Below are 21,260 nucleotides of genomic sequence, written 5' to 3'. Positions count from 1 at the left end.
AAAAAAAAAGGAAGGCGCCGGGGGGGGGGGGGCTTGAGGGAGGGGTATAGCAATATTGTCCTGCAATAGTTCGATCTTTGCAATGGTACGAAAGGTCGGATAGTTCGAATAGTCTAAAAAAAAAGAAGTCCGTTTTCCGAGTCTTGCTTGGCGTAGTCTTCTGTCTCCCCTTTTGCGCTGCCTGGTGGGTATATCACCCCGGACGATAGAGAGGATAGTGAGGGGTAGAGTTCAGAGAAGAGATAGTAGAGGGTTTTCCCTTGTTGGTTTCTTTTGTCAGAGCGTGGGTCCCTATAGTGTGTCCCTTGCTGGATGTCTAGAGTCTGCGCCTAGGGGGGTTTATGTGATGAAAGGTAGAGGTCTAGGGGTCTCCATATGTTTGACTGCCTGTGTGTTTTCGGTGAGTGTTTCGCTGTAATGTTATCTGCCCCTCTTAGGAATGTGACCCAGTTGAGCCACGCCTGTGGTGTAGCTTTTGTGGTGTCTTTCCAGTTGCTTAGTATTATTTTGACTGCAGCTGTCAGCAGTAGGTCGATGAGGTCACGGTCTTCTGTTGTTGTGATGGACGGGGATGCAAAGCCCAGGACTAGACTTGGGAAATCTATGTGTATGGCTACTCCAGTGATTTCATTGATAAGCTTCCCAATTCGATCCCAGAAATCCTTGATCTGAGGACAGCTGAGCAGGAGATGTTCTAAGTCCCCCCTTCCATTGTCACAATTCCAGCACGTGTCACTCTCTCGGATCCCCAGGGTGAATAGGCGGGCCGGTGTCCAGTATGCCTTATGCACTAACCAGTATTTGGTCTGATTTAGTGAAGCAGTTATCTTTTTCCTAGTGGTCGATCTCCATAATTCTGCCTTTTCGGTCTCGCTTAGTTCCTTCCCTGCTAACGTCCCCCAGAAGTTTGTGAGCTTATCATTGAGTTTGGTGTTTTTGGGGCGTAGGGCTTTGTATAGGTGAGCTATTTGGTGTCCTAGTGTGTTGAGACTGTCTGCAAGTTGTATGAGCGAAGGTGTCTGGCTGTTAAGGTTTGCCTTCCTAATTGCTACTTTTATTTTCAGGAAGTTGTAGAGTTCTATGTTTTGCAGGTTGTGCGTTTCCTTGAGTGTGTCGAAAGTTATGTTCGCGCCCTGTCTCTGAAGGTCATGGGCCGTGGATATACCATGTCTGTACCACTCAGGCATGACTAGAACCTTATCTCTGTATCTTAAAATGGGGTTGTGCCAGAGGGATTCAAATTGGCCTCCCCTGATGCTTGTTGTCAGTAGTTTGTCGACGCTCATGAGAGCTGTCTTTGTGTTCTTGAGGACGGGGTTGTCCTTCACTGCTGGGTTACGTGTGGCTGTCAGGAGGGTGATGGGGTTCATGCCTTTTAGTAGTCCACGCTCAAATGTTAGCCATGCTGGGGTGTATTCCTGTCTTGGGTCTAGCCAGTGTAGCCCCTGTCTAGCTATGCATGCTGTCTGGAATCTTTTGAAATTCGTTATGTTCAGGCCGCCCTGATCTTTTGATAGCCTTAGCTTGTGTAGGCTTATTCTGGGTTTTTTCCCCCTCCATAGGAAGCTGTTCAGTATCTTGTCAAGTTTCTTGTGGAAGCCCTCTGTGTTGGTCAGTGGGAGCATGGTTAGCATATAGTTGACCATCGGTGTCAGCATCATTTTTATTGCTTCTATCCTTCCCCACCATGTTGTGAATTTGGGGGACCACCCTTCTACTCTGTCCTTAATTTTCTGTATTGTTGCGTGTTCGTTGTGCTCCAGTGTCATTCTTAGGTCTCTCTCAAAGAGGATACCCAGATATTTTATGGGTTTCGGTTGCCATGTTAGTCCTGATGTTCCTAATACTGTTCTTGTTGTATGGATGTTTAAAGGTTTGCACTCAGATTTGTCTTTGTTGAGTTTGTACCCCGAGACCTGGGCGTAATTGTCAATGGTGTCAGTCAGTGCTTTGATGGATCTCTCTGGGTCTTCTGTGACTATTAGTACGTCGTCCGCGTATGCCGCTAGCTTGAAAGTTTCTCCCCCTATTGGTATCCCTACAATATCCACATTAGTTCTGATCATCGTGAGGAGCGGTTCTATGGCTAGTAGGAATAGGGCTGGTGACAGAGGGCATCCTTGTCTAGTTCCCCTTCCCAAATTGAGTATGTTTGATGTGCCCCCATTGACCACCACCCTTGCTTTGGGGTCCTCGTATAGGGCCAACACCATCTTCCTATAGTTTGGACCTAGGCCGAATTTCCCCATGCATTGATCTAAGAAGGGCCATGAAACTCTATCGAAGGCTTTCTCAGCGTCCAGGGCTATCATGACTGCTGCGTTGTCGCTTCGGGAGGAGTGGTTAATTATGTGGCATAGAAGTCTCGTGTTGTCGTGTGACATGCGGTTTTTAAGGTAGCCTACTTGAGAGTTGTGTATGAGTTTTGGTAGGTATGCGTTAAGTCTCTTGGCCAATATTTTTGCGTAGATCTTGCAGTCCACATTTATGAGGGAGATCGGTCTAAAGTTCTTCGCCTCTGTTGTGTCTTTCCCTTCCTTAGGTATAACTATTATGTTTGCCTCAGCCATTGAGGGTGTCATGTGTCCGCTCTGGGCGCATACTGTGAATACCTCCTGCATTGTGGGTTTGAGTATGTTTAGGTACTGCTTATAGAAGCTAGCTGTGAAACCATCTGGCCCTGGTGCCTTATTATCTTTGAGGCTTTGCGTGGCTTTCTCTATCTCATCCTCCGTTATGGTCATTTCCAGGATGTCTCGTTCTTGGTCTGATAGTGTGGGTGTGGTTATGTTCTCTAGTAACTCTTTTCCCCCGTCCTTCTGTAGTGTTTCATCTTTGGTGTACAGTCCTTCATAGAAGTCCCTGAAGACTTCTAGGATGTCTTTGTTCGAGGTCTGGGATACTCCGTGTTTGTCTTTGATGGCTCCTATCGTGTGGCGTTTCTGTTTCCCTCTTAGGTAGGATGCTAGGTTTTTGCCCGCTTTGTTTGCAGTGCATAGGTTAATAGATTTGTATTTATTGATCCAAGGGCCTGCTCTTTCGCTCAGTATTCTGTTGAGTTCGTACTTTAGTTTAGTCAGGTTTGTGAGTGTGTTCTTGTCTTCTATTCTGGCTATGTGGCTGTTCTCAAGTTTTTTAATCTCTTTCTCTAGGTCTGCAATTCTCTTGTTCCTGTCTTTGTTCATCCTGCCCTTGAGTGTCATGACTGTTCCCCGGATGGTGGCCTTAAGGGCGTCCCATAGTACTTCCCTGTTTGTGTTTGGTTTGTCGTTCATTAGCAGGTATTCTTTTATCGCCTCCTCTATTTTGGCTTTTGCTGGGGTGTGTTGGAGCAAGCTGTCATCGAATCGCCATCTGCGGGTTGGCTTTTCGTTGTGCTTGCCCGATAGTGTTAGGCTTATGTGTGAGTGGTCTGATACTGTTCTAGGTCCTATCTCTGTGTGGTCTATGAGGTGGGTATGTGTTTCTGACATTAGGATGTAATCTATTCGGCTGTATGAGTTGTGTGGGTTGGAGTAGAATGTGTACTCCCTGGCATCCGGGTTGCTCATGCGCCATGGGTCTCTTAGTCTTAGTTTGGAGCAGAGATTCTTAAGGATGTGGGGGTTGCTTGTTGATTGGCTTGGTCTGTATGGATGCTTGTCAATTGCTGGGTCAAGGACTTGGTTCATATCTCCTGCGACGATCAGCAGATCTCCTAGCGGTAGTGAATACAGTCGTGCACCCACTCCCTCCCAGAATGATCTGTCATCACTGTTGGGGCCATATATGTTTGCTACATGGAATGTCTCCCCCGCTCTTCTGAGTGTCGTTATAAGCATTCTTCCTTGGGTGTCTGCTTGAGAGTCTACAATTTCTATTTTGGAGTTTTTGCTTACAATTGTTACTACCCCATTCTTCTTATTCTGTGCCGGTGAGCCCTGCACCTCGCCTATCCAATTGGCCCCTATGCGCCTGATGTCTTCTGCTTGTAATCTCGTTTCTTGGAGCACATATATGTCACTTTTTAAGTTTCCTAAGGTGTTCGAGCACCTTCCTCCTTTTCACCGGGCTATTCAGGCCCTTAACGTTTAGGGACACTATTTTAATGTCAGACGCTATGCTACTCTGGTTGCTGTTTGTCATTTAAACTGCTCTGTTTTTCGCATTTGTTGTGGCCTTCCTCTGCGTCTTTTTGGTCTCAGAGTTGTGTGTGGGACCGTCCCCCTACTCCTGCGTGTACTGCTCCCCCATGTGAGTGTATAGAGAAAGAAAAAGTATAGAGAAAATAGATGATAGTAAGTAGGCCCATGTATGTGCTCCCCGCTCCCCCTCGTTTCCTTCACTCCCTCTCCCCCACCCATCCCTCCCGCCTCCCCCCTTCCCTTACTTGCTGAGTGGGCGTGCGACGACAAAGTTCCTTCGCTCCGCGCCTTTCCCTGAGGTAGAGTTTGTTTCTTTCCTTGGTGTGGCTTTGATGTGAGGAGAAAATGAGACCAAGGAAAGAGCAAAGGCACCGCCTTCCGCCGCATCCTGATTGTCTCGTTCAGATTGTGCCTTAGTTAACCTTGGGTTTATTGTTCTCGCTGCGTGCTGCTAGCTGCTGGGAGACATCAACCCGTAGTCCTGGGTCTGCAGCCGGCCTCTTGAGTCTAGTTATAGTACCTTTTATTTTCCGTCCTGGGTGTACTGAGGTAGATATGTTTCCTTGTGTTTGTTGGTGTTTTTGTTTCTCGTTCTTTGCTTTGGCGTATATTGTGTGTCTTATTCAGAGTGTGCGCTCTCGTCTGGTGAGGCACTTCTTTTCGCTGCTCCGGGGCTCCTGTTGTCCTCCATCTCCTCCACGGGTGGGCCTTGCAGGTATCTCTTAAGTTCGTCCGGGCATTCAAAAATCACTGTTTTCCACTTGTCTGTTACCTTGAATCTGGCAGGGCCTACGAAGCCGAAGGTGGCGCCTCTTCTGCGCAGTGTCTCTCTGAGGGCCAGGAAGCCTTTTCTTGACTCTACCGTTGGTTTGGAGTAGTCTTGGGTTAGTACAATCTTGCTTCCTTCCCACGTCAGGTTCTGGTTTTTCCTGGCAAAGGCGAAGATGGCGTCTGTTTGGCCTAGTCTAAGCGGGTTGCATATTATTGCCCTCGGCCCCTTGCCTGTTGCTGGTTTTCCTGCTGGTATTCTGTACGCCTTTTGCACCTCGAACCTTCTGTCAAATGTGATGCCGGTGAGTTTGGGGATCATCTCCTCTAGCATGGCTGCACATGATCCCGCTTTGTCTTCTGCTCCTTCCGGCACACCCAGGATCCTTACGTTGCCTCTTCTTGCCCTGTCGTCCTTCTCCGCTAGCTGTTTTTGCATGGCTTTCGTGACCTTCTGCAGATCCGCTATGGCCTTGGTGTTGTCCCTTGTTTCGTCCTCCACTGAGCTTATTCTGCTTTCTGTCTCTTCGATTCTTGTGTTTGTTTTGTGGAGGTCCGCTCTTATGGCCGCCATCTCAAGCTGCATGTTCTCCACTTTGAGCTTTGTCTCTTTCCCCACTTCGTTACCTTCGTTCACTCTCCGTAGGATCGTTTCTAGGGTGACTGTTTCGCCCTTATTGTTTTTCAGAGGGGATCCCTGGTTGTCTATCTTTCACTTCTTTTGGTCCCCCACTGCCTTCCCTTCGTTGCCTGCCATTGTTCCAATGCCCCTCCTGGCTAGGATGTTGCCTAGCCGCCCTTCTGCTAGGATCGTCTTGGGTAGGGCTATTGCTTTTGACGCTGGCGCTGAAATACCTTGCGGTCTGTATCTGCTGGGTTCTCGGATGTGCCTCGTTCTGGTCTTTGCCTTGAGTCCTGCCAGTGTGTGCCTTGTGTCGTTCGCGTTTTTTTTTTTTGAGCCGCTTTGCCCCTTGGTGCGTTGGGGCCACTGCCCCTGATGTTGCCGATGCGTCTTTACGTGGCGTGCTGGCCGGGAGCTCCGCGTTCCTCCTAGGTGCTTGCTCTCCTCTGAGTGGGGAGTAGTGCGCGATGTTCTTTTAGTGACCCCAGGAGGGTGCTGGGAGCTTCAGTAGCCCTTATTTCCTTTGCTTGCCTCGTTGGACTGGGCTTGCTAGTCAGTCTGGTGGTGACTCAGCCCTTTATGGCTGTTGTGATTTCTGTAGGGTTCTTTTGTCAGTGCAGTATCCACTTGGTAACTCTTTTCGCTCCTTCCGCCTCCTTGGCACCCTTACCCCACCCTCGTGTGCTGGTCCGACTGTGGCTGTGCCGTTTACTACTCGGCTCTTAATTCCGTTCCTGCACCCGTCTGCTGCTGCCTTGCAGCGCTGTGCCCTGTCGCTGCTCCTTCCCGGCTTGGTCACACTCACTCCGTCTGGCGTTTCTGGGCTCGCGCTGGGCTCGCGCCTTCACCGCTTGCTCCCGCTTGGGGGTGGGCTCTTTGCTCTCACCTCCGGTGCCGGTTCCCGTGCGCTTCACTGTCCGTGCGGGAACTTCCGGTAGAGCTGTTCTCGCTCTCGCTTGTTCCGGTCCAGTCCCCTGTTTCCGCTTCCGCCTTCAGGTTGGCAAAGACTTCCTGTGATGGCGTCCTCTCTTGCAGCAACTTCCGGTTCGGCGCTCCTTGCGATGAAAGCTCACCTCTTTGCTTGCTTAGCAGGGGTGCCGAGTCGCCGGGTCTCTGGGCAGCCTCTTCTTTTTTGCAGTATGGTTCCTCACTGCATCCACCTCGGTCGCCGGCACAGGAACCCTGCAGCTTCACGGATGGCAGGTACCGAGTGGTGTGTGTCTGGCCGCGTTCTTCGTATGGGGCACCGCTTGTGATTGTTGAGGGAGCACGGTGTAGCGCCTGGTGCTTTTGGTGTCTCTTCTCCGCGTTCACCTCTGCCACCTCTGCTTGTTGTTACAGCCTCAGGGCGCCATCTTGCACTGCTTGTTGCTGTTGCCTTCCAAGGTGTGGGGGTCGTTTTCTTCGTGTTGAGGCTTCTCTACCTTCTTGTTCCGTCCACTTCTTTTCAGCGCCGATCTTCCCCTGCCCGTTTTAGTGCTTTGTGACAGGATCTGGCTAGTTTGGCTGGTAGTTTTCCCTCAGGGATGCGGAGCTGAACGGACCTAGACGACCGTCCACATTGCCGTCCAAGCCACGCCCCCCTGGTGTACAGTTTTGTCTCTGAGTCCTCAGGTGTTGCTGGAGAGGAGATAGTAATATGACTCTGGCCAAAGTATTCGCTGTTTTGTATTGTTTTATATTAAAGCCAGTTCCAGATTACCAAATAGGCAAAGTAGCCACCGGCCTATGGGCCCCACTCCATTTAGTGGCCTCGCAACAATGGATCAAAATAATATTAATTTGATCTTGAACGAAAATTACAATCAAGCTTTCTTGAATAATGTTTCGGAAAGATAGAAAAAAATGAATCAACTCAAAGAAACAAAAACTTTACATCAAATGATATTATGATTGTAACTGTGGTAAGACCATGACAAAGTTGGTAGGCCTAACTTTTGATTACTGTATGTGACATATTTGATCTAGGCACAGATAGAGGTATTATAGTTTTAGAAGCGAGGGGCTGCCTGTTTGCAAATCTTTAGAGGTTCCTGTGAGGTAGGCGAACTAGGATGCATTTAGGGGATTACTAAATACCTAGTCTTTCATTGTTTTGCACACCTTTTAGTTAGCGAGGTCTTTTAGAGGTTGTTTCCACCTTCCAATTGGAAGCATTTGCAGTCTGGGATGTAATAAATTACTTTTGCTTCTTCAACTAAATAAACACTGTCTGCTTATTGATTTATTAGGTTTTGTTTGTTGCATTTCTGATTTCTGAGTTTATAGCCCACAGCATCTCCCTAAGTAACCCTCTGCCTTGTTCCCTTGAGACTCAAGTACGAAAGGGACATCTGGTTCCCCGAACATCAGAATTTAAAGTCCCCAGCTGTCACAACTGGGGCCCAATAACTGTGTGCTTCGCTGGGACTGACTGACCAGGATTTCTTAATTTGTACAGAATTTAAATTATTGATGTACTGCCGAGTGCTTTCTTCCAGTCTTGTCCACTAAAACGTCTTAATGTGTATTTGTTATGTTAATCCGTTAACCTTAGATGTATAACCAAGTGAATAATCCACAATTTTTTTAAAGACATTCTTACCAGAATCCTTCAATGTTCTAGAGGTCACTTCCGTTAAGTAATTCATTAAAGCCCCTCAAAGGACAATCACTCACAAATAAAAGCACCCTGGCACCATGATCTTGTACCAAGTTAATTACCTATAACATTTGTCAGCAATCCTTTATATGACACCTCCTTTGAATCATCTGTTAGAGATTCACTTATAAAACCAGCAGAAGCAATGCATCAACAATTTGTATGTTAAAAAAATATCACTTAATTAGATACACATCCCTTAACAATATTTCACATTTCCACCCTTGCATGGACAATGTGGTCTGATGACACCTCCCTGCCTATTTTAGGCTCCTGCAGTCTAAAATGTTTGCTAGTTCTGACATGGGCGTGAGATAGTTCTTCACCATAACAGATGAACTATTTCTAGCTAACCAAGCAGTTATCTCACATGGCTAGAGAGCTTAATGAGCAATGAGATTCCATTAATATGCGACAGGTACTCCCTGCTGTACCTGAGCTGGTGGACGCGGGAGATTTGCTGCGCCTCGACGGTCCTGGGCTCTTCGTGGCGCTGCGGTGGGATCCTGTTGCAATTTTCGTGTAAGAAGTTGATTTCACCACCCGACACTCTGGATGAAAAGGAAGAAGAAGGGTGAGCTACTGGCTAGTGAAATCGTCTGCAGTATGCTTCCCAGCTACACAAGTAATAATAATGATAATAATCATCAATTACAGCCATAAAAAGAGACAAAAATAGATACAACAACAATCAATTTAAAAGCAACATATCAAAATGCGTGCAAAATCGCAAAAAAAGCCCTACCAACCATCCGTCACATCTAGAGTTTGTTGATCTTAGTTCAGCTCTTAGGAAGTTAGGGGCATATTAGCAAGCTGAAGTATCGCCGCTTTTTCGGCAAATTGTGCCGAGAAAGCGGCGATACTTCCAGCACCCTATTAACAAGGGCATGCTAACGCCTGCCTCAAGCCCACTTTGCATGTCAGCGAGAAACATCGCTAATGACATGCAAAGTGGGCGTTCCCAAGTCCTACCACATGTAAAATGTGGTTGGAGGTGGGAACACCCTATTACCAAGGCAGGCGTTGGGAGAAGAAGACCTTCGATAAACTCGTTTATCGCAGGTCTGCCAACGCCTGCTCTGACCAGGTGTTAAGGCATTGATAACATGGGGGTGTGTATCATAACGCTAAATCCACACTCCATATTATCTAGGCACACATTAGCGCGTGAAAACAATGTTTGTTTTCATGCGCTAATGTTCCATATCGCTGACTATCGCTGGATTTAATTTCGCCTACGTGTTGCGCATTGATAATTACGCGCTAACACGGCGAAAAGATCCGGCGATAGCCGGCGATATAGAAATGTGCGATGTGCGTTATATAACGCACATCTTGCTAATATGCACCTTAGTTACTATCAAAGCGTGCGAACATTAGGAAAAAGTTGCAAATACACTAGAGCTACTCGAGCATGCCTAAATCTACTTTCTTATAAAAAAAGGTTTAGGAAACAGTCTCCTAGGATGAGTAAAATATTTACATAAAAACACCAAAATATAGGGTATCCTTATTGTCGCAGCCACAGGGACCTCTATCCTCCACATGTACAACAAAACCAGCCGGAAATGCCATAGGATGGTGGAGCAGATTTAGTCAAAAATCTGTCATAGGCACTAGTTAAAATTGAGAGATAATTCTCCGTGCCCTTGACTGATTTAACTAAACCAGCTACACAAGTAGGTGACCTGGTACAGAGAAAGCACACACATCCAGCCCGCTTCAGCTGCACGGAATGCCATGCCAAGAACATGGACGTCATCAAGGGGTCGCAGCTGCGACCCCTGGCATGCCCCTTGTGACCCCTGACAATCCCTTTGCGACCCCCAGCATCAGCAGTGGCAAAATCAGTTGCAGAAACAGAAGCAGCTCCTCCTTACGGATGTCGGTGGTGGCTTCACTCACCTCGTTTTTTGGCTATGTTTTTATTATACTAATAGTGAATAATAATACTTTATCCGCCATTAGTTTAATAAACAATGGCATACAGATAGCTGGAATATGACTATCCTTGCCAGCTGAGGTAAGTAAAAAAAAATGCTTTGTGTTGTGTGCGTACTTGCAGTTTTGAATGTGTTTATGTAAGAGAGTGTGTGAGTGTGTGCATGTGTAGGCAGAGTGTGTGTTTATGTGTTAGTGTTAAGATATAATGCTCTTGGGGTCCCCACTAATGAATACCTTTAGAAACGTGCGGGAGGTGTACTAGCGCCGTGATATCCCATTGCGATGAGAGTCGTGCTCAATAAATACCCTAAATAAATAAATTAGTGTGTGTGTATGTGTGAATACGTGTGTATGCATAAGCATATGTATGTGTGAGTGAAAGTGAAGGTCAAGGGGCATGTGAAGTCACTTCCACTACCTCAGGCATTTTGGAGAATTGACGTCCATGGCCAAGAATACACCTAATAAACCATTGTATATTAATAGCTGTCAGTTATCATATTATTATATGCTGCCCAACTGTGTTTCCCTTGCTGGTTATTTTACATCATCTACAAAGACTAACTTTCAACTGCATTTCAGTCAACGCAGGTTTCATTCAGAGTTAGCCGCTTTGGAGAAGCAAAACATATAGCGTGATCCACAGGATATTACATCAACACTGACATTGCAGAAAACACATCAACATATGCTCTTTCTTAACACCAGATCTACTTGTAGAAACAGCTCCACATTCATAACATCACCACCGAATTCTCTTGAGTCTTAGCTCAGGGACTTGACTCTCAGATTCATCATTGCCTATTGGAGCTGCCTTCCCCCTGATAAGTATTATATAATGCACAGAAGCAAGGTGCTAGCCAGAGGCAAGCATGTAGCCTTCATATTACCTGACACTATCACCAGCAGGATGATTCAAGTCCCAGAATTGAACTTGTTTGAATGCCTCCTAATAAAAGGCCAGATGTACAAATCAATTTTGAGATCAACCATAAAAATTTTGCTAACTGCTAAACCTCCCTTGTGATTTGGAAATCCCTTTCCAAATCACAAAAAAGGTTTATCAACTCATTCCGAAGTGCAGCAGTCCCTTTTAGTTATGAATCACAATGAAATCGATTAATGGTTTGCGACCACAATTGTGGTTGCAAATAATTGTTAAGTTACCAACTCCTCAGAGGAGGAGCTAACCAATTTGCAAAGTGTCAGATATCCCTCCTAGACAGTGTCCCCTTTAGGAATTTTGTCAGGCAGCCTCAGGGGGAATGACCACTGCCTACTTTCCCCAAATTTCTTCCTAAATGGGAAAATATGTTTTAACCGCAGGACTGGATCCTTTGAGTTTCACAGGCTGCTTACATTTTTTTCCCATTTGGAGAAGTAAATACAGGGATGGTGGTCTGGTAGGCCAATGCAGACATCACTGCTATTGTATCCAATCACAGAAGGTTGTAAACAGTGACCTGCATTATTATTATGTGTAAGGCAGGCCGTGACCCCTTGAGATGTTCTGTGCATCATATTACAAGTGCATTATAGCCTATTTTATTTATTTATTTATTTTTGGCGATTTTTAGAGCGTGCAAATACCCGAGGGTGTCTCGGCGCTGTGTCACAGAACTCTCCATAGGAAAAGGGAACTAGGCATGGAATAGCCATGTTTTCAGATTTTTTCTGCACTTAAGCAGGGTAGGTGCACACTTAAGGTGGAGAGGGAGAGTGTTCCACAGTCTAGATGTAGCAACGGTGAAGCGTTGAAGCACTTGTAATATGGCACTTGTAATATGGCGGCTGAGACATCTGCATGTTTTTACGAAGATTCCATCTACCAAACTAAAGAAGGCCCTAAATCACCTAGGGATGGACATCTGTGCATGTGAACGGTGCCAACCAACCATTAACATACATCATACATAATTTTTACTGATCCGTTGCCGACAAAATCTAGCCAAAAACCCCCTAAACCTTGTTCAGTTAAAGTAAGAAAGTCACTGTAATGGAAATTCCTGGCCTGATATAGGGCTTTGTTGGAGGTGCCTTTGAGCCGGTGGTTTCCGGTGCTCAGCACCGGCACCTAACTGTCAACATTGGTGCTTGTGACATTCTGCCACAAGGGGGCGCTGTCTGGCTTATTTAGAGATGACCACAACAACAGTTCATTATTAATTCAATATACATGAAAAATTACCATTACCTGCCACCCAAGCCATTCTTATACCTTTGGGGGCCTGAAATAGTCGGTCACACTTGTAGGAGTGTGATGATTAATAGTTGTGTTATTACTGTCATTGGCAGCATAGCAGGGGCAATATGATATGTAGTGCAAGCTGCAGTGGCATCCTGACGAGAGCCCTGGCACTTAGTATTTTACAAGTTTAGCACTGGGGAGGTGTACACATGGACAGTTGCTAAGGGCTTCTTTGATTACAAAGAGAAAAACTAAAATGTACATTCCCATAAGGAGAGAGGAGAGGGTCACAAGGCCGGGCTGGCAAGCCAACAGCAGCCCTGGCAAAAATGCTCAAACCGGCCCCTGTCCCTTCACCTGCTTGAGCAATCTCTTTCTTTTCATCCATCCATTCTCCCTCTCTGATCGCGTTCTCTCTACATTCCTTCTCCTTCCCTCTCTTTCTCTCTCTCTTGAGACCTTCCATGCCTGCTGCAGCTAACCTCGGGGAGCTGAGGAAAGTGACCGAGGCACGAGGAGAGGCCCTGGGCTTTTAAACCCAGCCTTCAACCCACTAGAGAAATGCCTAATGGAATATAAGGCCTGCCTGCTTCCCAGAGTCATCATGGACATCATTTAGGGGTCACCATGGGTCGCCGTTGCGACCCCTGGCTTCCCCATTGTGACCCCTGGCACTGTATTTACGTCCCCAAGCCTCCGAGGTGTTAAAATCAGTGGTAAGAACCCAGGGGCATCAGAGCTCTGCCGTCCCTGGTTTTTATTATACTAATAGTGAATAGCAGTCTATTATTAACTATTAGTGTAGTAAAAAGTGGAGCACACTGGGAGCTGGAATGGAACCTTTGCTGGTAGCTTAGCTTAGGTAAGTAAATGTATGTTGTAACTGTGCTTGCACATGAGGGTATGTTTGTGCGAGAAAGCGTTGCATGTGTGATCATGAATGTCTGTGTAAACATGTGTGCATGGCTGAACATGAATGAGAGTCAGTGGTCAGTAGTGAGTGACAGTTAATGAAGTTGAGTGACAGTGAGTATGAGTATGACAGAGTGAGTGACAATTAGTCAGTTAGAGTAAGAGTGACAGCAAGTGAGATAATGAAAGGTAAGAAGGAATGTGAGGGAGTGTTAGAGAGTGTGAGAATAAGTTTGAGAATAAGTGAGTGACAGTGAGTGAGCACAACTGAATGATAATGGGTGAGTTGAAGTGCGTGAGGATTAGTTAGTGAGACTAAGTGTAACTGTAAGTTAGCGTGATTGACAGTAGGAGTGAATGTGAGTCTGAGCGTGAATGAGTGAGTCACTGAGTATAAGTTAGACATGGTAAGAATGAGGAAGTTAATGTTGGAGTGAGTGCCAGTGCGAATGTGTTATGCTTGCAAATCTGCTGATGGCCCAGGCACACAGAAGGTCATGTGTGTCTTATAGAGGCACATCCGGCAAAATACCGACACTAGCATAGTACGGTTAATTATTGGCCTAATGAACACCCATGGTAAAGTATTGATAATGGCCTATTAGACGAAAATCTTGGCATTGGGGGCATCCTTGGCAAATTGCTGGCAATATCACATTAGAGGTAATGTTTCTCATGAAGGAGGTCAACCGCAGCATATGTGAAGAGTGCAACCATGAACACTGCGGGCCCTGATATTTCTGATGTAATTTTTGACATAAAGATTAGTCATGGAATATGAACAGCATTAATGGGAAAAGTCTCGCACTAGCATATTTTATGTATTTGTTGGGATAAGGTGGGACCGATGGAACATTTGAACAAAAAAAATAGGTTCAGCTTCTGGGGACGATCAAGTTTCATTGGCTTGTCATATTTAATGATTCTCTTCGCAGAGCCTACAGTGCTTTACTATACCTTTGTGAAAATTGTGCTTCAAAATGCACTGTTTGCCCCCATGTGTTCAAGGTTTTCCCAGGTGACAAGCTCCACAGGCTCCTTGAGACGAGGTCTGCGTTCTTGCTTCCCTCCCTGGCTATAATTCAGGGCAACACTATGCCCCAGCACTTTTAAAATTCCGTTATATAGGTCTATCTACATAGACTTTAGTCTGTGATGTGTTGTTAAATTAAACATGTAGTTATTATGGATATTCAGTGATGTCAGTTATTGTGATGTCATTAGAGCTAAGGTTACGTGACATGACGTCCTAGGAAGAATCAGATTCAAAGGTCACTTCCTCGAATGTCATCGAGGTCCACAGGTGTGTGATATCCTTTTCGTTACCTCTGAAATTGTGGTGAATCGACGTCCATGCGTGTCATCTACAAACATGTGAGCTATTTATCATTTAGAACTAGAATAAACATTATGAAATGCTTTCCCCTTCCTTACCTACACCACATTTTAATCAATGAAGTAAGTGGTAGTATCTCTCTGATGCTAATGAGCATGGTCAGCCTGTGCTGTGATACGGGATAACTGAAACACCTCATGCAACACTATCACACATGTTTAAACAGAGGCATCCTGATAAAGATCTGATTATCCACTGACTATAAGCTTCATAGGACTTTTTGCAAATCTGACCTTGCTAGAACACCCAAAAAAGATATTCAAAACTTCAGCAACTTCAAGACCTACCTGCCAGACTTTGGGGAACATTTACTATATTTCACGCATCGTGGCACAGCAAGGGAACTTACGGCACTGCGATGTGTGAAAGGGAGAGAGAGCAGAGACGTGCTATATTTACAAAGATGTGGATCATTTTTGCTCTGTGTTTGCAATGAAGAACTATGTGCTGTCTAGCGCCAACCCAGGCACCCTTGCACCCTGGTTCAACATCCTCGACTCCTCCCAATCCGGCTTAAAAAAAAACACAGTACGGAAACCGCCCTCCTCGCCGCAACAGACGACATCCGCACCCTACTGGACAAAGGAGAAACAGTAGCCCTCATCCTCCTAAACCTAGCAGCGGCGTTCGACACAGTCTCCCACCGCACCCTAATACGCAGACTCTACAACGCAGGAATCCAGGACAAGGCCCTCGACTGGATCTGCTCCTTCCTCTCCGGCAAGACGCACCGGGTCAGACTCCCCCCTTTCCTCTCAGACCCCACACCTACCACCTGCAGAGTCCCCCAGGGCTCCTCCCTCAGCCCGACGCTCTTCAACGTCTACATGGCTCCACTTGCCCCCATCGCCAGAACCTACGGACTCAACATCGTGTCATACGCAGATGACACCCAGCTCATCCTCTCCCTATCCAACGAGCCCAACTCCGCCAGACGCAACTTTCGAGAAGGCATGGAAGCCGTCGCCAAATGGATGAAAGACAGCTGCCTACAACTAAACACCAACAAAACAGAAGTACTCATCATGGGCCCAAACCTCGACGCCTGGAGCGACACCTGGTGGCCCACCGCCCTCGGAAACCCGCCAACCCCCACAGACCATGCACGCAACCTGGGAATCATCCTGGACTCCGAGCTCAAAATGGACCGCCAGATCAACTCTGTCTCATCTTCCTGCTTCCACACCCTCCGCCTCCTTCGTAAGACCTTCAAATGGATCCCCCTCGAACACCGAAAGACAGTCACTCACGCCCTGGTCACCAGCAGACTCGACTACGGTAACGCACTCTACGCCGGAATAAACAAAAACCTCATCCGCAAGCTACAGAACATCCAGAACGCCGCCGCAAGACTGGTCCTCAACCTGCCAAAACACTGCCACATCTCCCAGCACCTGCGCACACTCCACTGGCTCCCCGTCGAGGCGAGAATCACCTTTAAGATGCTCACCCACGCACACAAGGCCCTCCACGACACCGGACCAGCATATCTGAACAGCCGGCTCAAATTCCACGCACCCATGAAGGACCCTACGATCAGCCCAGCTCTCCTACGCCGAGGTCCCCCGCACCAGAAAGACCAGATCGGGAGGCCGCTCCTTCTCCTTCCTCGCGGCCAAAGCATGGAACGCCCTTCCACTCCACCTCAGACAGACAACATCGCTCCCCATCTTCGCAAGAAACCTCAAAACCTGGCTCTTCGACAGACCCCCTCTTTGATGGAATGGAACCTGCACCCCCCACCCCCTAGCGCCTTGAGACCCTTACGGGTGAGTAGTTGCGCTTTAACAAACTCCTGATTGATTGATCCTGATTGATTGAACAACCAAAGATGAGCAACAAAGCATGTGGGAACAGAGGTAAAGGAGAAGATAGGAAGTAAGAGTCATCTTGTAAATAAGGAGCATGGATACAGAGTTGCTTGAAGACAGTAACAGCCTCACCGCCATCACAGCAGGGAATGTAAGAACTGCCATTTACAGTTAGGATGACACAGTCACATGAACAGAAAGCAAATATATACAATACCAAACAACGTGTGATAATCATGGCACTGTAGAATGGCAGAATGTTCAAGGAATGGCCCCCAAATGTCCCAAAAGATCTGCTCCTGGTCATTCAACCCATGTATAAAAACTTTCATGGGCTGGTGTCATCGACATAGGTGAATCCAATCATCCAGGGTGGGTGTCCCGATGGTTTCATACATTTGCTGTAAGGAGGCACTGCTTTGCTTCTGCCAAACAGAGTTAATCCAAAGTTTCTTGTGATTACTTATTCCTGGTACCTCACGAGTATCATGCAGGACACCTAGGGCTGCAGACATGGGCGCAGGAGTCCAGAGGTCTCTACTATAGCTCACCAGATTTTGGACCAGATCGATTGTATGGCACGGCGGGACCAGAGGACATGCAAAATACTGCTGCCTCTTTGACGGCATCTCCAGAAGTTGGAGAAGTAGGCTGGTTTCACTCTGCACAGTTTGGCTGGAGACCTGTGCCATTCTTGGAGTATCTTGAAATAACTAAACTTCATTCTGGACTCCCTGAGGACATGCTCATGTGTGGTCATGAGGTCAGACCACCCTGGCAGTAGTATTGCACCGGGAGGCGAGTTTTCCAGGGGTTCAGGGAAGAGTTTATCAGAAGGAGTTCATAAAGACCACAGATTACCTCTTATAGTGACTTGAACATAGTCCTTCAAGTAAGAATAAAGTAAGGTAGGAGTCTAAGCCCACGTACAGGATCATTGTCGTACCTGGAGAAGGTGCCTGATCTGTAAATAGCACCAAAACTGTGATCTTGGTAAATCGAAGTTGTTGAAAAGGTCTTCATATGACCAAATAGAGTTACCATTCAGTAGGTGTTTCAATTCAGTGATACATTTTGCTTGCCACTCTGGCCAGATAAAGGGTGTTCCGTCAATGGCAGGGGCAGCATTGGGGTGCAGGAAGCCATATTCCTTGCGCTATAGATGTATGACTTTCCAGATGGTATGCATTTCATTCAGGATCAGGCTATGAGTGGATTTGGAAGCTTCGGAGATTGTTTATAAGACTGAGAGACCCCGTGTTGTTTTATGAAAGCGCCTCTCTATCTTAATCCAGAAGGGTGATTCCTTATTCAGATGTGAGTGGTAGGCGACTTGAGATAGGCGTTGCACTCTATGGTAGGTCTGGAAGTGTGGTAGTCAAAGTTCACCCCAACATCGTGGCTGCATATAGCTTGTTTCAGGATAGTCTAGGTGGGGTCTGCCCTTGGCAAATTTACAAACAGTAGAGTCTATTTGATACAGGATGCCCACTGGTATCTTAAACGGAAGCATGCTGAAAAGGTATTAGATCCTAGCGGCCATAACCTTTTGAAGTGCCCTGACTTTGCTCCACAACGACAGTTGGAGAGCAGACTACTTAGAAAAGTCTGTCTTTGTTTTATCAAGCAGGGCCAGAATATTGACATTAGGCATGGTGGGAAAGTCTCAGACCACAGGTATCTCTGGGTATTTTAAGATGTTAGGGATCCAATTCACCCGCATGTTCCGAAGGAAGTGAATGAAATTGTGGGGCATCATTGGCATGGCTTTGCTCATGTTCTAATTTATTTTATAGTCCAAAATGTAGGAGTAGCCGCCAATAAGATCCAGGCATGCTGAGAGACAAGCCCAGGGTTTACTGAGTGTCATCTGCATAAAGCAGCAGTTTCGATTCACCAGGCAGTGTAACCACCCCCTTCACATGGACTGAGGCTCTGATAACAATGGCTAGAGGCTCCAAGGCTATGAGAAAAAGTAGAGGGGACAGTGCCATCCCTGTCGAGTACCACGCTTGATAGACTGTAGGTCTGTGAGAAAGCCATTGCAATTAGTTTGCGCCATTGAGGTATTGTAGAGCTATTGGATCATCTGCAGAAAGTTCAGACCAAAACCAAATCTGGTCAGGGTACAAAAAAAGATAAGAACATTCGACCCAGTCAAATGCCTTCTCTGCATCCAGGAAAAGAAGCAATTTATCATCTTGATCAGATTTGGTTTGCCAAAGAAGGTGTGCCAATGTTCTCATGTGGTTCTGGAAAAATCGATGCGGCACAAAACCCACTTGATTACCATGCATTAGGGAGTGGATCACTTTGTCCAGTCTGGTAGCAAGTACTTTTTGCCAATATCTTCATATCATAGTTCAAGGGGGAAATGGGACAATAACTGGAGCCGGAGAGAGCATCCTTTTTGGAATTGAGGATAAGGGAGATATACTCTGATTAGAAAAATTCCAGACACAGCATCCTTTAAAAGGGAAACTAAGATCTTCCTAATGAGTAAGTTCCTTCCATAGGCAAAGCTCCGGACTATAGAATACATGAGCAAGAACTGGAACTGAAATATGCACAAGAAATAGTCACTTAGGATCTATCGCTTCTGAAACAAATTATATTTAACTATAAACTAAATCTATATCATACTCTCTATATATTTTTCTGTATAACTATTAATTGGTATTATCATTTTATTGTTGTATATGTACTTACCTCAGAACACTTTGAAAGTTTACTATAACAATGATTGTCTTTAACTACCTCATGTAATGTGAAGCGCTCTGATACCCAAGGGTCTTGTTTGCGCTATAGAAAACTCTTAAATAAATAAATAAATAAATAAATAAATACTCTCTTTTAAATTCCACATACAGGACACCAGTGGACATAGCTTACTGAAATAGAGCAGTAGGAAGTGGGACTTTTATGGGTTGTTCAGCTTTGTGGAATTCAAGAGATAACCCATCTTCGTCAGGGCTTTCCCCATTGCCACAGACTTAATGGCCTCCTATACTTCTTCCCCCGAAATTTCTTCTACTAGTTCAGCCTGAGATTGCAGAGGGAAGGAGGTGAGGTGGATCAGTGACATGAACGTTTCCTCGCAAGTCAAATATGCTGGATGCTCAGATGAGTAGAATGCATAAGAGAAAGAAGCGAATACCACATTATAGTGATTGGATGTGTAATGATCTTCCCTGTGATGTTGCAGACAGCCAATATGACGGATAGGGCTTCCCTCTGCTTAATTTGGAATGCTAGCAGTCTCACAGCTTTTTTGCCATATTCATAGTTCTTCTACTTGATACATGAGACAGCCTTCTTTGCAACCAAAGTATAAATGCAGTTAAGTTCACATTTTTCCCCCTTAAGATTGCAAGATTTCCTGGCCAGGAGATTCATGATATATGGCCTGTAGGCACTTCACTTTTGCTTCCAAGCCCTTTTCTTACTCTCGACAGCAGATCTTGCAGATCTTCTTAAGAATCCCCTGGAGTTAGGTCTTACCTGCCACCCAGATCAGTTGTTTGGAGTCAGTGGTGGATACATTGAATGCTGGGCAGACAGGAGCTAATTGTTTTCCTCTAATGTTTTAAGTCTCAGGGTATTCAGCCTCCCGTAGGACTGGTGCATGTTCAGAAGTGGCGCTAACCCTGATTTCAAACCCCAGTAGCATTGCTAGCAGCACCATGTTTTTTAAAAAGATGTCAAGTCTGGATTCCCAGCCAGGCACTGGAGATAGGTATAACCCTGTTCGGTAGGGTGAAGCAGGCACCAGATGTCATGTGGGGAGTGGTCCAGCATAAGATCATGTAGAATGGCCCTGTCATTGTCACACCAGGTGTTGGGTTGACCCGTTTTGTCCAGATAGGATTGATGACCATGTTCCAGTCACTGCCAATGATTATGGGATGTGGTTGAAATTCAACCAGCAGAAAATTAAGGATAGAGAATACCTCTCTTTTATTTCCTGTTGAGGAATAGATAGAACCAAGGACCAATGTCTGACCCGAAATGTTGATGCTGGCAAAGATATTTCAGCCAGCACTGTCTGACCACATGTATTTGAACTACCAGTTGTTTATGAACAGTATAGCCACACCGTTCTTCCTGGGAGTGCAGGCAGGTGCCGACATCTGTTCAAGTGAATCATTCAATCCTGGGGAAGAGATTACCCTGTGCACCCACTCTCGCTTGAGTTTGGCAGATTCTGAATTGTTAAGGTGGGTCTCTTGCAGCAAGAAAGTATTGTTTTTTTTTTCTCAGGAAGGTCAGAGTCTCTGCATTTAATGAAGTGGGTCATTCCATTCATGTTAAGGATTAGATCCACAGATCGGCAGAGCTGGATCCGGCCATGGTTCTGCAGCAAAAGCTGGCAGGTCTGAAAGAGCAATGAAGGGGAGAGAAATTATATTAAGGATGATACAAATGATCTTAGTCTCTGAGCACTGTTTGTGAAGCACTCCCAAGCAAAACCAGAAAACGTTTGGTCGGGTAGTATCGGCAGCTGACAAGAGAACTTCCACCCAATAGAGGAGCTGTGCTACAAGAATTCAACATAGCAGTAGAAGTGTCAGAGGAGGGGGAATTCACTTGGAGTGAGTTGTAGAGCAATAAACACAGAGCTCGCCCTGTGGCGCTTCATGGTTTGAGGGGAGAACACGATTTAGGCTGGTCTGTAGGGCGAGAATCTTTCCTGCTATCTGTGATGGCCTCCTTTCAGCATCAGAAGTGGCATACATGGCTGGATCAGTGGGAGTTTGGGAGGAATCCATGACCATGTGTCATGTCTCCAGATCTTCCTGCCAAAGCTCCAGGTCTGCTGGATCACGGGATTCAGTAGTCTTGATAGTAACA

General features: G+C 46.1%; 1 protein-coding gene across 2 annotated transcripts in view; it reads right to left on the bottom strand.

Moving 5' to 3' along the window:
- DCLK1 (doublecortin like kinase 1) overlaps positions 1 to 21,260 on the bottom strand; it is a 1,249,627-nt gene that overhangs the window by 521,261 nt on the left and 707,106 nt on the right. For both annotated transcript variants that reach the window (XM_086935106.1, XM_086935105.1), the window contains exon 5: positions 8,590 to 8,706. In XM_086935106.1, coding sequence (XP_086791232.1) covers positions 8,590 to 8,706 — 117 coding nt within the window. The remainder of the gene's footprint in view (positions 1 to 8,589; positions 8,707 to 21,260) is intronic.

Source organism: Lissotriton vulgaris, chromosome 8, assembly GCF_964263255.1.
Source record: "Lissotriton vulgaris chromosome 8, aLisVul1.2, whole genome shotgun sequence".
NCBI lineage: Eukaryota > Metazoa > Chordata > Amphibia > Caudata > Salamandridae > Lissotriton > Lissotriton vulgaris.
This window is presented reverse-complemented; position numbering and strand designations above follow the sequence as displayed.